A 16109-nucleotide genomic window follows, 5' to 3' on the forward strand; every position below is an offset into this window, starting at 1 on the left:
ATAATTAGATGATATGATACCCAAAATATACTAGATAGATATAGACTTTTTTTCCCTCCTTGTCCTTTATCAGCTATTGTCTTCCTCGATGCACTTCGATAAAACAAGTATATTTAAATGTCATGCCAATAAAGCAGACTTGAAAATTGAAAAATTGAAATTGAAAGCTTGAAGAACAAAGATGGACAAAACAGCAAAAACAGACTTAATCAAAGTTGGTAGTCGTGAATGTTCTCAAGGTTTTATTTTTTTTAAAAAGACACCTGCTATGCCTTCAGAGCTTCAGAGAAAAACCTGACATGTGATTTACACTTGAAGTAAAAAAAATAAAAGCGCTAAGCATGTTCTCTGAGAGTACAGTAAGAAGTGACTTCTGCAGAGAACAGGAGATGGACCCCTGGAGTGAGACCTCCCGAAACAGATGCGCAGACAGATGGGCTGCAGAGCACCACACCACAACTCTTATCAGCTCAGACAAATATACCGAAGCACTGCACAGGTGTGTGTGAGGCGTAACAGGTAGCGTGTATGTCCAGTGTGTGCAGCTTCCATTTGTAACATCATTGGGAACACATCTTACATTCAAAGCCATCTGAAAATATGAATGTGTGTTCCTGATTTCTTTCACTTTCTGTTTTTGAGAACATATTCTGGGTGAACTATTTATATAAGCATTGCCCTCTGAGAAAAGAACTGAATGTTTTACTTGTGGGAAGATGCAAACTGCGAACTTGTTGATGCAAGACAGAATGAAACAATTGGGCAAGAAAATGTGCTGCCAAATCTGTTTATGTAACCACATTACTCCAGTCCATTCACCTCGCTAGAAGAAAGTAAATCTTGCTGAGAAATGTTGAAATACTTGGATGCGCTCTGATTTCTCCACCGCGTCATGTGACACAACGGCCCTCATTTGTAATGTGTGTGTGTGTGTGTGTGTGTGTGTGTGTGTGTGTAGGTGTGTGTGTGTGTGTGAGTGTTCAAGACAAATGACTTCCATTTGTGTTTGTGCTTGCACAAACCGCACTGGTTTGTTGTTTGTGCAGGCTCACACAGGTTTGGGAAGGAGCAGAGGAGCGTATGTAACGTGTGTTTTATACGGACATATCAGGTATCTTGTGTGAGAGCGACAACTTTGATCTGAAACCCTCTGAGGTCACATTTCACTCCAAGCTGAGGAGCTTTTTTAGTCTGTGCTCGTTCTATCTTTCTTAAACTCTCTCTCACACACACACACCTAAAGGGACACACACATTGAAGTTAGCCTTTGTGGCCTGTGAGAGAAGTCAATATGTGCCCATTCAGCTGTCAGCTGATTCTGCTCTGTGCGTCTCCTCCTGTCTGTCTGGTCTCCATGGCATCATCTATCCGATATGCAAAAGACGACCTGCGCCATATGGAGCGAAACGCCTCAGATAGGCTCAGAGTGATAAACACACAGATTTACACAGAAGTGAAAACACTTTAACCTCTTAAGACCTGAGCTCTTGCTTGATATGCATTTTTTTATTTCTCCTTGCTATTTGGGCTTATTGGACCCTGATAAGTATAAAACCTAAGCATCATCTTTTTACATGGTGTAGTTTTAGAGAAAAGTTATGTCCACACATGTGGACAAACGGTCTTAATTTCCAGAAAACACAATTAAGTCACCTTTGTGCAAAACTCTTTATTTCCACCTTGAACATAGCAGTTTTTTATAACACATACAAAACATATTTTGAACATATTTTGAAAATCACAGTGCAAAAAACAATATGAAATATCAACAATTTTGCCCACATACATGTCCATACAGCTCCAGCTAAGCAGAATTAACTACTATGGTAATATAAATGTGATGTCCACGCATGTGTACGCCAGGTCTTTAGAGGTTAATAATCAACATCTTGTACACACGTTATTACTCAGCCCTTGAGACAGATATTGCCTATATAACGTATATGAAGGAGGATCTGGACTTAACTTATGATGCTGGATAGATGCAATAAATCACATTGGTGAAACACTGTTATTATTCTTGAATGACCCTTTTCTTATTCCTCTCTCATTTTCATGATAAAGTGTGCTGTCAGCAGGTGGTTTGCTTTCCCACTGCTGTCTGATGAGAGGATATGTCTCCAATAAATGGAAAAACAAAGAACTGAAAATACAAAACCAACCACTTGTGCACATTTTTTTTCGTGCTGCTCTGTGATTCACAAAACACATCTTCAGTCTGTGTAAATAGAAGGTTTTGTTATCTGCTGAGTAAAAGGATTTCGGAATATATCTTTATTGTGGGATTGCATTGCAGAGTTCAGCTGCGTGTATTTGGCTTAAAACAAGTCTGTAAAAGTATTAAAGCATTAGAGTAACCCAGTGTGTGATCAGTGTAAAAGACAAAGCTCATTTGTGTTTACATCTCAGATCTCTAAGAGCAAACTTCTGAGTCACACACACACTCACACACACACACACACACACACACACACACAGCGAAAGTGCACATTTATTGACATAATACACACATGCACTCACATACATTGAGTGTTTGCTCTGGAGAGATGAAAGCCAAATGTCTGGAAACTGACTTCACATCTGCATCCCGTTAAATACTAAATAATAATACCCGCGAACACACCAGTGAGAGTGAACATGTGCACACACACACACACACACACACACACACACACACAGATTTCAATTTTTCAGCAGCCCCTGTTAAAGGTGATTGTTTAAGGATTCACTTAAACTGAGATTAGTTTTACTCCTTTCCAAACACAAGCTGGGAGGTGTGTGTGTGTGTGTGTGTGTGTGTGTGTGCTGTTTCTCCTTCTTGTCTATTTATTGGTTCATCACTGCAACAGAACACTTTGCGCTCAACCGAGTCCTCTCCTGTTACACTTTTAGTTTTTAATTAACGTGGGCCAATGACGTCCCCAAGAAGACAAACCAAGACAAATAATAAACACATGCGCAAAAACTATTTCTTTGCAGCCACAAGGAACCAGGAAAAAATACCCAGAGAGACAAAGAGAGACAAATGTCCTGCTAATGAGATTAAACCAAATCAATAATACGAATATGCTGGTCAGGACACAATTAGAGCACATAATGTGATTTTTTAAATGTTAGATTGGGTTCATGATAAAGGTAGAGAAGTGTGTGTGTGTGTGGAGACGCACTGTGCGTAATTTGGCCGCGGGCGTCAATATCACCCGAAATCACCCCAATGAAACAGGAAACAAGGATTTGTCTTACAAAATAAAAGCAAGAGGATTCAATATTGCGAAAACAGAGTCATCAGTCACTCACATATTGCAGAGAACACACTTATACGAGTGTTAATCACATACTTTTTTGTTTGGTTGTCATTTTATACATCATATAACTCGGTAAGTATTCTCTACAACTAAACGTGGACCCTTTGCGGGTTTTATTTTGCTAACCAGAGCCGGAAGTGTGGTCTGTTTTTCCTGCTGGCTTGATACTGGTGCGTAATTTAACACTCGGCCACAGTCCCGTCTGTCACAGCCCGTCTGGACTTTACTCCGAGCAGCAGCAAACCTCGGTGCTATTATCTCAGAATGGATATGAAGCTGCTGGCGCTCGTGGCTGCACTCACAGTGGTGATGTATGCGCCTCCATCACAAGGTAGGAACTATTTTCTGCTTTTGCTGTGTGTTGTTGTTGTTATTGTCTCTTGTCTGCTTATTTAGATTTTCTTCTGCAGCTGTCATTGCAAAATGAGTTTTTAGAGGTTCTTTAAACATTATTTCCAGGTTGGATCACATGGAAAAGGATTTTTAAAAATGCATTTTACAATTTACACTCAACAACTGTCTTTAAATATAGGATAACCCTTTGATTTATATTAATCCTAATTTTCCTGAAGTGATGCGGAAATGTCTCAATATAGTGACAAATGATTTTGATTAACATGCTAAATTGCACTTGCACTATGGAACAGTTTCTTCATTTTCATTAGAATATTACTTGACTTTCACAAATGTTAATGTGATGTATGCATGAGCTTGCTCTGGGGTGGGAAAAAAACACTTTCTGCCGTGCGTAAAGCACCAACAGGCAGCACATGTGGCTCCAGCAGAAAGTGATTCCCTATCAGATCACCGATCGACGTGTGTATTTGTTCTGCTCTTTGTTTTCATTTAATCACGCGCAAATGAGGCAGCTATAAGACAAAGCCAGCGCTAGTCTACATGGCGACATCAGTCACCCAACTTGAAGGTGTTGCTCCCTTTATCATGCCAATCCCGTGGGATCATGTGTAAAAATTAATTAGCATAGAGTTTAATCTTCTGGCCATCTGTTTGTTTCCCCTCTGACAAGAAAACAGAAAACCCTGCTCTTTCCTCCTTGTCTTTAATAGTCTATATTTCTTCTGAAAGCAGCTCCACCTAAGTGATGTTAATTTCACGCATCTTTTAACACCATTAAACTGGTAAAAACCAAAGTCTTGTAGTTTTTGCGAAGAAAAAAAAAAAAAAAAAAAGAAAAGAAAGGAAAACATTCTTCTATTTATTTTTCCACATTGATCAACCGTGAAACCCTCTGTGAACAAACTAGAAAGCTGAAGTTGTAATGGAAAGTGCTCACATCCATCATGAAGTTTAAGGACCACACAATCCACAGTTATTCATGACTGAAAGGGCTCAGTGTTTGTGGGTCCTGCTGTAAATGTTCCTAAGATCTGCATGTATTCTGTGGGGCAAGCAAAAGATTGTTTAGAGCTTAAATAAATCTGTTATGTGTGTTAAAATATGTCAGATTGATTTAATATTGATTTAATGTCTCTGCAGGAGACAAATATTTATAGATAATGACGGGATGAAAAGTTAATCTGCATACGCTCAATATAATCTTTGCACACACGGAGAAACTTCAGTGAATGTGTTTCAACTTGTTGATCAGTCAAAGAGGATGCTGTAGTTTGATTTGTTTGTTTTCTGTATCATTTTCAGCTAATTTGATTGTTGTAATAGTGTTTAATCTTATCAATGATCAGCAAAAGATATCTAGCAGTATCCTATTTTCCACTGGAGATCATAACTTTTATTTTTAATAGAGGTTTTATAACATGCTTGGCTGTAAATGTGCAACCGACACTCATCTCTTTATTCTCTTTCTCAGCGAAGCCCATCAGTCTGGTGGAGAGATGCTACTGTCGTTCAACGGTCAACAGCCTCCCGCGAGGCTTCATCCGAGAGCTCAGGTTCATCCACACGCCCAACTGCCCCTTCCAAGTGATGTGAGTGTTGTTTTTACTGCCGGCTTTAGCGAGTTGCAGCCACACAAACACATAGAATTTAATGTTTCCCCCTCTGTCCTTAAAACATCAGACAGGTTTCCTCCTTGTTGGACATTTCTCACCATCAATCTCAGAGAGGAGACAGGCCAGAGAAAAGAGTTGTGCATGCATGTGTACGCACACGCCCCTCTGTCACTCTTTTTCACACACATGCACAGAAAGCGAGCCTTTTTTTTATTTTTTTTTACCACAGGCCCACTGACGCATCCACAGGAAATGCTCCATTTGAGTATGAGTGAACGTGAAAGGGAGGTGGAAATTGGATGCAGTTTTGTTTTCAACAGGAAAGCAATAATGTGGGTTTTGTAATTGGGTTTGCTTCTCATTTGGTTGTCACGCAGCGTTTCCTCCCCATACTGTGCTTACAACCTTTAGGTCTGATCTCATTCATTGTTACAACGAAAGTGTGCAGCAACACAAGCACAGTGCGGTTGGTCACAATAGGGAGGAAAACTTCAGGAACAGTTAAATGTTACGGCTGGGAAATAGAATTGGCTGGTCTTACAAATACACCTACAGGAAGAAGGAAAAACAGATTTTTTTTTTTTGTTACTCAAAAGCAGCACATGTGGAGGCATGATCTCCCACATGGAGACATATGATCCAGTCTTGACCCATTCTGTAAATAACCACAGGGCAATGCTGGATTTAGAAAGTAGCCTGTAGCCACATGTTGAGGGATGCACTCCACGTACACACAGTTTTACTGCACATTAATTAGCTCAATCAAGGGTGAAACATCAAACTTTAAGGATCTCTGAGGACGCCCTGAATGCACATGTTCTTTAGCTGTGTGCATATCTGTAGCAGCACCACATGTAGGGTAAAAGAGTGATTGTTCGCCTCTGTGAAAGAGCTCTGTGTGTCAAAGTGGCAGGGCAGTGTTAACTCAGCATGTTTAATAACAGCGTGTCAGGACACCTGATGTCGCTGGCTCTGCATAATTCATCCTTTCATCTTCCGCTAAGGCATAATTGGCATTTACTGAACTCTTGTTCTTTTTCTGATCAGTGCCAGGCTGAAGACAAACAAAGAGGTGTGTGTGAACCCAGAGATCCGGTGGCTGCAGCAGTACCTGAAGAACGCCATCAACAAGTAAGTGGCAGTAAATCAGGCTGATTTTGGTTGTGTGTTTGTGGAATAAATGGTTCTGTCAGCTGTCAGGCTTTAACAAATAACTTGCTGGGAGCACTGCCACTCTATAGAAAGAGAAAGCGAGGATTGTGAAAGTAAATTGCACATCTAGACATCTATCAATAGTCTATTGTGAACATTTACAGCTGTTAATTGCCCAATTTGTTATGGAACCCAAAGCTGAGACATGCTGGTACATGACCAAGTGGGAGTAGAGACTGATCCTGTCTTCACCCACTATAGAGCTGTTATAAGTTCATTCCTGGCCTTTACTGTTTATGCAAGACACATAAACACACATAATAACTTCTAAAAAGAGTTTTCAAATCAATACAGCAAAATAGAGTCACTTGATGAAATTAATTTTCTTTTTCGGTCACTTGATGTGACATTATTGCAGCAACATGCATTCTACAATCATATTAAGCTTGTCTGAGATTCAGAGGGTAAAAGTCACTGCCAACATCAACTGTCTCCTTCCTGCCCCGAGGACCCTTTTGTAAAAAACACTGGCACCATAAAGTTTATGGAAGGGATCAAGTTGCCATCCTGGACTCCATGTAGTCATATATTTCCGAGGATTGAGCACCCCTGTAGAGGCCGGATGAACCTAACTTTGCCCTGTGGTGACAGATGAAGAGTTTGAGGATGCAAAAAGTGGATTTCCTGTCTTTCCATGTGAAGAAAACTTAATGCAGTCCTGCAATCATCAACCCAGTGAGGATGTTAATATCACCCCCATGCTCCGGTCTCTGACATACACATTCAACACCCACCGACTGATCCACCCACAGCCCTGCAGTCAGACTGTCTGATGATCGTGGAGCCCTTGACTCGCTGAGGTGTGAACACTCCTCTGCATAACAAAGCAGCCCACGTAGAAAGCAGACGGCGGTCATTTACAATAGATCAGACCTAATGTGTTTCCAATTACACATACAGAGAAAAGGGGAGGAGGGACAAACTACAATGAGTGTAAAGACACACGATTGTAAGTCATGCATTATGCTCCTCTTTAGTCTGGTAAACAAGACCATGATTACCCTTTTTGTCAGTTAAAACGTGGCTCAACATTTACAGAGTATTGTTCCAATGTCAATAATTAAGCTGCCCACCCATGTTTGAGTGTTTGTACTGTTTGTGCAGTGGTATGTGCATATCACTGTGCAACTCCTGCAAATTAATGCTCTGCAAAATGACCTCTTTAGATAAACTGTATACACACACACACACACACACACACATACACACACTCACACACACAATATATATATATATATATATATATATACTACCAACAAGTATTGTTTCATTTACTGGCAATGGAGTCAAAGGTTTCCAAAAACCTCCTCTTGGAAAGAAAAACTCTGACACTGACTCAAGCTGTCAGCAAGTAAATGAATAAAAACACTATGACCAATGTGTTAAAATGAGACTCTTTAATCAGCTAAAAGTGAATACGGGATAAATTTAACTTTAATAGACTAAACCGTTAAGTTCCTTGATTACAGGTCAACAAACATTTTGGTCCTGTAAACTCGAAGCAGCTGCTTTTGTTTGAGGATGCTGGAAGTGAAAACATTCTGAAATTCTCTTTGTGATTCCGGCATCTGAATCACGGCTGAACAAATATTCATCAATTGGTGTTTACTAGCTGTATTTTCACAGCCAAGTGGTGCAAATGATCCTGTTTGTTACTCAGCGTTGTCTTTTATAATCGTCAGCACCAAATATGTCATTTGATTTTAACATGCGTTCCTATAAAGCTCATCAAATGTTCTTCTTTCCCTTCCAGAATGAAGAAATCCAAACAGGCTAACTAAAAACTCCTGCAGAGATCCTCCTGAGCCATCACAGCTTTGTAACATGTAATATGAGATCATCTGGTATGTTGTACAGCACTTATCATGGCTGCCGCGCTGCAGCCTTTTGCATGGAATGAACACACAACTCTTCACCACGAACATCAATCCATCAGCTTTGTCGCCACCTTCACCGTCACCACCCCCGCCACCTATAGAGATCATATTTGATGTTAGTGCAAAGTGCATTTATATCTTTAAGTGTATGTTTTTCTAACTATAATGTATATACTTTTTTATTATTGGACTTCAACAGTAAAGAGATATTTTTGGAGATTTTCTCGTCCCTCTGTCCTCTCTGTCATTTAGGACAAAGTCAAAATGTTTAAGGGGGAAATATGTACATCAGCTGAGGGGTTTTCTGCACAACAAACATGAGTCAACATCCTGGTCCTGTGCACCGCGGAGCCAGGAGATTTATTACAACTAATCCTCAACATGGGATCTGCTTATCCTCATTGTCTCTGGCTTTAAATCGTACAACAATGTATAGGTTTTCTTCTAAAAACGGAGGAATGGGCAGAGCTGCAGAGTTTGCCAACTTGTATTTCATGTTTCAAGTTAATTGGCACCATGGAATTTCAGTGTGTGCCAGCCGCCCCCAGACTGAATATAAGATGTATAAAAGGTTCTAGTAAAAATGGCAATTACAATGTTTTTGTGATGGAAGTTCAGATGCCAAAAGAGTTCGAGCATTTCCGGAGCTGTTCTGTGGGTGTGATTTCGCGACCCTGTGTTACCAAACATTTCTGCTTTTTTCACTCTCAGAGAAAAAGCTGAACATCTGGACAGTTTTAAACACTTTTAATTGAGCAACCAATAAGTCTAAATTTACTGGAATCGTAAAGCTGGTGGAGGTGGTAAGAGCAAGTTAGCCGTCTTGGTGTCAAAACGATGGACTCATGTTTGCTGGATAGTGAAATAACTTCTTAGTATGAATGTCCATTTCACAGAAGGGTGTACAGCCATTTAAATAACAGCACATCAGTAGTTAAAACACTATGTGAGAGCCGCAGAAGAGAAAGTATTACTGTAGTAGCATTACTGACAATAGATGTACATCGATGTGACTACCTACAACTGTCATGCATATAGCAATGCACTTTATATCTGATGTATTCATGTTTTAACGTCCAAATTTACTATTACTCAGTCTGATCATTAAATCCTGTCTTTGTCTTTTTTATGTTAATCATGCTGTTTCCATTCTGTTCTCTTTGAATCATTGAATGTGTAGCTGCATTTAACTGTTAAAGCCAGGGAGACCTGCTCATCTATTCATTTAAATTTCCTTGTCATATGTAAAATTAATATTATACAAATGTTTTATTTTTGTACTCTTTAATGCATTTATATATTAAATCGAAACACTTAAATGAACTGTATTCTCACAAATGAGTCATCCAGCCAACGTTTTAATGTAAAACTTGTATGCAGATGGTCAGTAAAACAAGGAAATCTTTAAAATGTTATGGCTTCTATTTTAATATATGCTTTCCTTTCCGTGTTATTAGTCTTTCGGTCATAAATATACACACCTATGTCTACTGCTGCACACATGCAAGCTTTTCCAGGGTCAACATACAGCTGCTGTAATCTTACAGTGCTGGTGGGTCAGAGGGTAAATCTAAAAACTTTGATGTGGGAACACATGTTTAGCTTTACTCACAAGGGCAAATGAGAGGCAAGGACAATGATTCTGCCTGCTATTTAACTATTAACTCAACAAGCGACCATTAGGAAAACATTAGAGCTAAAAGGGATGAACTTTTAACTTCCCTCTGAGGGCATTATGTGAGGCGGAGCACAGTAGTACATGTGATGAGAATGCTCCGCTGATTGAAACATTAGGGTGTGACGAAGGGCTGTGTGTGCCAGTCCACAACCCAACCCACTACGTTCACTGATTAGCTTTGATGTCCAAAAAGCAGCAGCGTCAGCAGCACCCTTGTGGGAGATAAAGCTATTGATTTAGGCGCTGATTCAGCTTCATTTGGAGTGGAAATTAATCAGATATAATCACCGTATGTGCTGGTTGTGTTAAACTGATATCACCTCAGTAATCTGCAGGTAGCAACAAATACTTTTATCAGTCATACAGAGGACAGATCCTCACATCTCCCAGTATCTTCCTATCTAGTTGTACTTAGACTAAACCATTTATGAACCATTTGTTCACAGAGAATATTTCAATAAAACATTATAAGACAAATAGCTCACATGCTCACGGTTGTTTGTCATAGTTCATTGTGTTCTTGGGATCACTGCCAACGCACACCAGTTAAACTATGCAGATGGTGTGTCTGGTGCCATGAAGCCTGGGGTGTAGTATAAATAGGATGTAAAAGGTTTAACTTCATATTTTATGTGCACATTACAGTTACCTGTAAATGGAAAATGTGGAAAAAAAAATTGCAAGGAATGTCTGTAAAATTACACACTTCTTGCAAAACCAGGTCGTTCATATGAAATATGTTTGTTTCCCATAATCAAAACAGCTAATGTAAATATAACAATAGGTTTAAGTCTCCATCAAAGTAAACAACATGTGTTGAAGCACTAACGCATCTGCACATCTAGTTAACTGAAGTGTAGCAGAGCAGCATGTCTGAATTCATTATTGGAAGATTTACACAAGTGATCTTCTCCAGTGCGACGCTGGTGCTTGAGGGCAGCCGGGCACCGAGCCTGAACAAACGTACCGCATCTGCTCACCACTTTCACCTATCCACCGGCAATCCTGAGAGACAAGCACAGAGATCTAATCAGCTGTGCTCACTGATCAACTGTTCAAATCATGATTAAAATCAATTGAAGTGTCGCAAGTCTGTGTTTTCTGATATTGTGAAATATATTTTTAAAAAAGCAAAAAACACAATAAAGCCAGAGGGCTACTCAGCACCTTGGTATGAGCTGTACAGTCAGCACTGCACTGATTTACTCAAAGAATGGGGAGACATGTGAAATTCATATTCAGCAGTGCCTTCAGTACTCTGCTGGGAGAGTTCAACCACAATGGCAGACGAAAAACTGACACCTTGACATATGAATAAAGATTTGTCATGTGAAACGAAGGAGTGACACTGAAATAAGGGACGAGTGGAGTGTATGTGCTCGTTCCCTCCATCTTCAGCTGTAAGGGCTGCCAGATGTGCAGCCAATGAAACTCCACTTAGTGGTTATTCATCATGAAAGGCTGAGCATGACAATGTCAAACTTCAGTATGAATGTGTGTGTGTAAGTGTGTGTGCATGAGGAGTTAACAGGGGTCACAGAAAGCCACTTCAAGAAGGTCCCGGTGAACGTTGCTCTCCTTGGTCAGGCCAGTTTTTAATAAAAACTACAAGGTGGTAAAGTTAACCTAGGGTCAGTTTTAATGTGTGTGTGTGTGTGTGTACATATCAGTGAATATGTATACACGTGTGATGTCACATCCTAACCCTACTCCAAGACCATTAACCATTAACTCAGCTCCGGCTCCATACCTCCAGCCATGCTGGCAGCTGAACACAGCAATTTAAAGGCCGCTATAGTTTGTCACCACTCAAAATGTCAAGGGATCATGAAAATTGCCCTGCGGAGCTGATTAGGTGGTCGAATCGCAGACACTCCTTCATCACTGTGGTTCGACGATGGAAGAGTAAAGTGCTGCGACGCAACAATAATTTCTTGGACGGAAATGAAAACTCAGGCCTGTTACTGAGCAGCTGTGATCTCAAACTTGTGAATCGTTTGAACTGGCAGGATGAAGATGTGAGTGCACACAGATCTGGTGTTCTTCAGCGCTCTGTGGCCCACTGAAGGTCTGATCATATTTACTCGTGTTTCATGAAAAGGCACTGTGGTTGCTGTTGGACGATACTAACTTCCTCCCTAAAAGTCACTGCTACATCCACACATGAAACACATTTATGAAATCATCTATGTTTGTTGTTCTGCTGAATTCTTAGACATTATCCTTCTGTTTCTGTAGCCCTTTGAAACCCTGTTAAGAAGAGAGAATGGACCAGTTTTGGATTTACTTTGATCCCCACAGGAAAACTTAACATTTTCTGTTTCACCCCCTCAACAATTAGCTCCGAGCTCAGGGTCAGCCACTGCAGGGCAGACACTTGGCTGTCATGTGGGATTGATCTGGGGCTTCTTCCGGTTGAATGCTTAAATTCTTTAGCACCTTTAGCACACCACAGAGAAAGATGAAGTGGCATAATTTAAGATTAGAAACCTATAATATTGCAAACATTAGCCTGAGAAAGGCCAACAAAATGGAAACTGTGAAGTTATGTGTATTATTTCAAGTGTCCACAGTATGTTTAATGTAAATAAACACACCGGGCGTCTTCAATCTCTTCAATTATTCCTTGTTGTTCCATTTTCTGTTATTCAGCAAACATGTATATAGTACACAGACGCTCCTCAGACATGATCTTGATTAAGTAAACTTGCATACCTGCAATCTTCCTCAGATAAGCTACAGATTCTTTCTCATTTCTCATCCCTTTACTCTGTATATGAAGTTTCTTCAACAGTGCTTTAATTCTCTGAAAGGTTGATGTTAATGTGCCTGGGAAGTGAGTATCCACAGCTCCTGCTCTCTCTCAACCACAGCTCTGCTCCTGCTCCCCTCTTCTGTTGTTATTTACCCCCCCACTCTAACCCAGACCAGGCCGCTGCCCTTGGGCACCGTGTGCACCAGAATCATGCTCCCCAAGGGAAACATTAGCCGAGTCATAGCTGTTTTCGTATCAGATGACCTGTAGCACATTTCCACATATGTACACCCCGACTCTGAAAAAACCTAAGTAATGATTTGTAAATGCGTTGTTGATTATGTAAAGGGGAGGAGGAGGCGGGCAATGGGTGTTGTTAATTGCCTTAACACTGCCAGTGACCCGCCAGAGCATTAATCACAATTATGACAAAATTACTCAGCTGAATGTCTCAGAAGGGTTAGCTGCAGCGACGGATGTTGAAAGTGACCAACATGCAGTGTGTAATAACAGGAGCATGTGTGTGTCTGTTTGAGAATGAATGGGAGGCTAATAGAGGGGCCCCTATGAGCGGTTAAAATAGCCCTCCTGCAGTCTCTCTACCTTTCATGTGCTAATATCGCCAAAGTTATGAGTCCCAACACTATCCATCTTCACACAGATGTTTGCATGGGGCCTTCACACCACACAATAATGTGCGCTATAGTCCAAATTCCTTCAGTGGGGTTCTGTTTTCAAACCTAGAAGAAACACAGTGGACTCTGGATGTTAGGTATGGATGAGGCACAAAGGAGTCACACACCCTGGGGACAGTAGGAGGTCTCAGTCTGCGGGGCCCAGAGACGCTGAAACACCACCAACTTTAAACCTCAATCACATATCGCACACAGTGTTCCCCTTCGTCTCCATTCCTTTCAGGATTATCACCCACATCCTAATTGGTTGCTGTATCGCGGTGCCTCCATGAGTGGTGTGTTGAATGTCTTCCCATATGTAGCTCTGAGTACCATGTGACACCCAAAGAGAGGGAAAAAAGACGAGCATTAAGGATGTGACTAACCGTAAGAAGAAAGGAACAATTATGCCATTATCTGGGGATGAAACCGATATACTGTACTCGCCTCATCTCCAATACCACAGAGTGTTTTTTTACCATGAGGTCGATCACTATAGAGACCCTTGTGTTGGGCTGCAGTGTGACTCAGTGCCTGAACACGCTGTCCAGATGCAACAGGCAGGGAGGTCTGATGCCTAATACCATCCACCAACACAGTTCGTCCTCAAACAGTTAAACTTTCAAGAATGAAAGCGAAGAAACGTCCATTTCACCCACAATGCATCTGCATTCCGATGAAACTGAAACCCAACAAATATTTTTGATTGTCTTTATTTCATTAGATAGAATTATTTGTGGTGCTTTGGCCAGACTTCAAATTTGAGGAAAGATCATTTGATCATGTTTGTTTGGCATGTTTTAAAAGAACCTAACCAGTTGAAAGCTCAGTATGACATGACTCAGCTGTGGATATATTCAACCATAGTGTGTCTTGATTTGGGGCAGATTTCAGATATGTGATCTGTTTGTTTTTCCTATCATGAAATTATCCTTTAATGTGACAAGTGTGGGTAGTCGTTCCTGTAAAGGTTATTCATTTCACTGGTTATTAGCCACGCTAGGCTCCATGGATGGCAACGCCGGCACACTTTGTTCCAGACTGAAGTATCTCAACAACTATTTGATGGACTGGTTCTACAAGACTTTGGCAATCCTCCGACTTTTCACTCAGCACCACCGTCGAGTTTAGATTCATCCAGTTCCTTGGCTTATGACCAAATACCTGCAAAACATTCCCATCAGGTTTTTGCAAAACCTCTGGATTAGCAGCATGTTAATATGTGATCATGTCATCAGGAGTTTCACTTTTCTTTATCCAGGGTCTTTCCAGTCCTTATCTAAAGCTGAGCCAGCATAGGAGATCCTGGCTGAAGGACCAGTGGTGCAACATTGAAACTGAACATGATCTCACATGGCACAGACCCCAGCTTCTCTCTGCTGTTTCACAACCTGGCCGTGAGTGCTTTCAGTTCACGGAAATTCAGTCACACCAAGGAAGTGAAGTAAACTTGTGAAGCTAAAGCCATGACCACAGAGGCGTATTAAGGACCGTCCACTTTGCAGTCTGCCTGGTGCATTTGTTCTCATCCATCTGGCTGACTTAATGAAGCCTTCCTGGAATCACATCTAGGAGAATGTAACCTCGCAGACAAACCAGTTGTCTGTTGCAGTTTACATTAAACACATCAAAGAGACTAGAACAAAGGCTTTCTAATACCCAGAAAGAAAGGAATTCTCTATCAATCTGGTATGAATTGTGCAACACATAAAGGAGATCTTGCAAGTCATTTGTATAAGCCCCAGTATAGAGGAGTAGTCTTTGGCTACTACCTGTTAATAGCAGGAACTATCTTAAGGAATAAAAACAATAATTTCCTGAAAATCCGTCACAGATTCAGTGTAGTCCAATTACAGAAATGAATAACTGCAGCGTGTGTATTTTAGTGGGTGTTCTTCTGACAAGTCCAGGTTGTACAGCTCATGAAAGCTGAGTCCAAGTTGAGCTCAGAGTCTGAGTGATGAACTGTGGTATTACAACACTGCTGTGCAGGCCAGCTAAAAGAAGTTGAACACAACTGAGACAGATCTGACATGGTTCTTACCTTAAAGAGGCTGAAGCGGAGTATTTTTCTCTTTGGCCTCTTTATGGGAGCTCACAAATCAGGATCCAGTTTTTCACAGACTGGTCTTAAACATACAGTATAACACTGCCTCCACAAAAATAAATATTTCCATTCATTTTTCTATGTATGAAGGCTGTGTACATTGGCACAGAGACCAAACAAAACCATAAATGCAAATTTTTTTTTTTAGATAAAGGAAAGAAAACAGCTGAAAGATTATTCAAAGCCTATAAAAGCAAAAAATGTGACATCAAACCGCTGCAGCTGGAGCTTTGTTAATAAGGTGCAGACACTTGACACGAGTACAGCAGGAAATACTCTTCCCTAGGTGATTAATAATATGTTAAGAGACTAATTATTAGACTCTCTCTTTCTAGACTAGATCAATCCAAATTTCATCTCTTCTAATCTTGAATATATGATGAAGGTTACTGTCTGGTTTGTGTGTTTAGGTCTCTTAACTCACACATGGTTTGGATTAATGTCAGCGCTCTAAACATTCAGCTTGATTAAGCATGAAAAATGCTGGAAAAACTGAAAAAAAAAGAAAGATGTAAACAGCTTAGTTAGTTT

General features: G+C 40.5%; 1 protein-coding gene across 1 annotated transcript; it reads left to right on the forward strand.

Moving 5' to 3' along the window:
- Positions 1 to 3506: 3506 nt before the first annotated feature.
- Positions 3507 to 9779, forward strand: cxcl12a (chemokine (C-X-C motif) ligand 12a (stromal cell-derived factor 1)). The gene is made up of 4 exons (XM_070840931.1): positions 3507 to 3636; positions 5134 to 5251; positions 6323 to 6406; positions 8241 to 9779. Exons 1-4 carry the CDS (start codon positions 3570 to 3572, stop codon positions 8266 to 8268), a joined length of 297 nt encoding a protein of 98 aa, XP_070697032.1. The 5' UTR covers positions 3507 to 3569; the 3' UTR covers positions 8269 to 9779.
- Positions 9780 to 16109: the final 6330 nt, after the last annotated feature.

The sequence above is a fragment of the Pempheris klunzingeri genome, chromosome 12 (assembly GCF_042242105.1).
Source record: "Pempheris klunzingeri isolate RE-2024b chromosome 12, fPemKlu1.hap1, whole genome shotgun sequence".
NCBI classification, from domain to species: Eukaryota; Metazoa; Chordata; class Actinopteri; order Acropomatiformes; family Pempheridae; genus Pempheris; species Pempheris klunzingeri.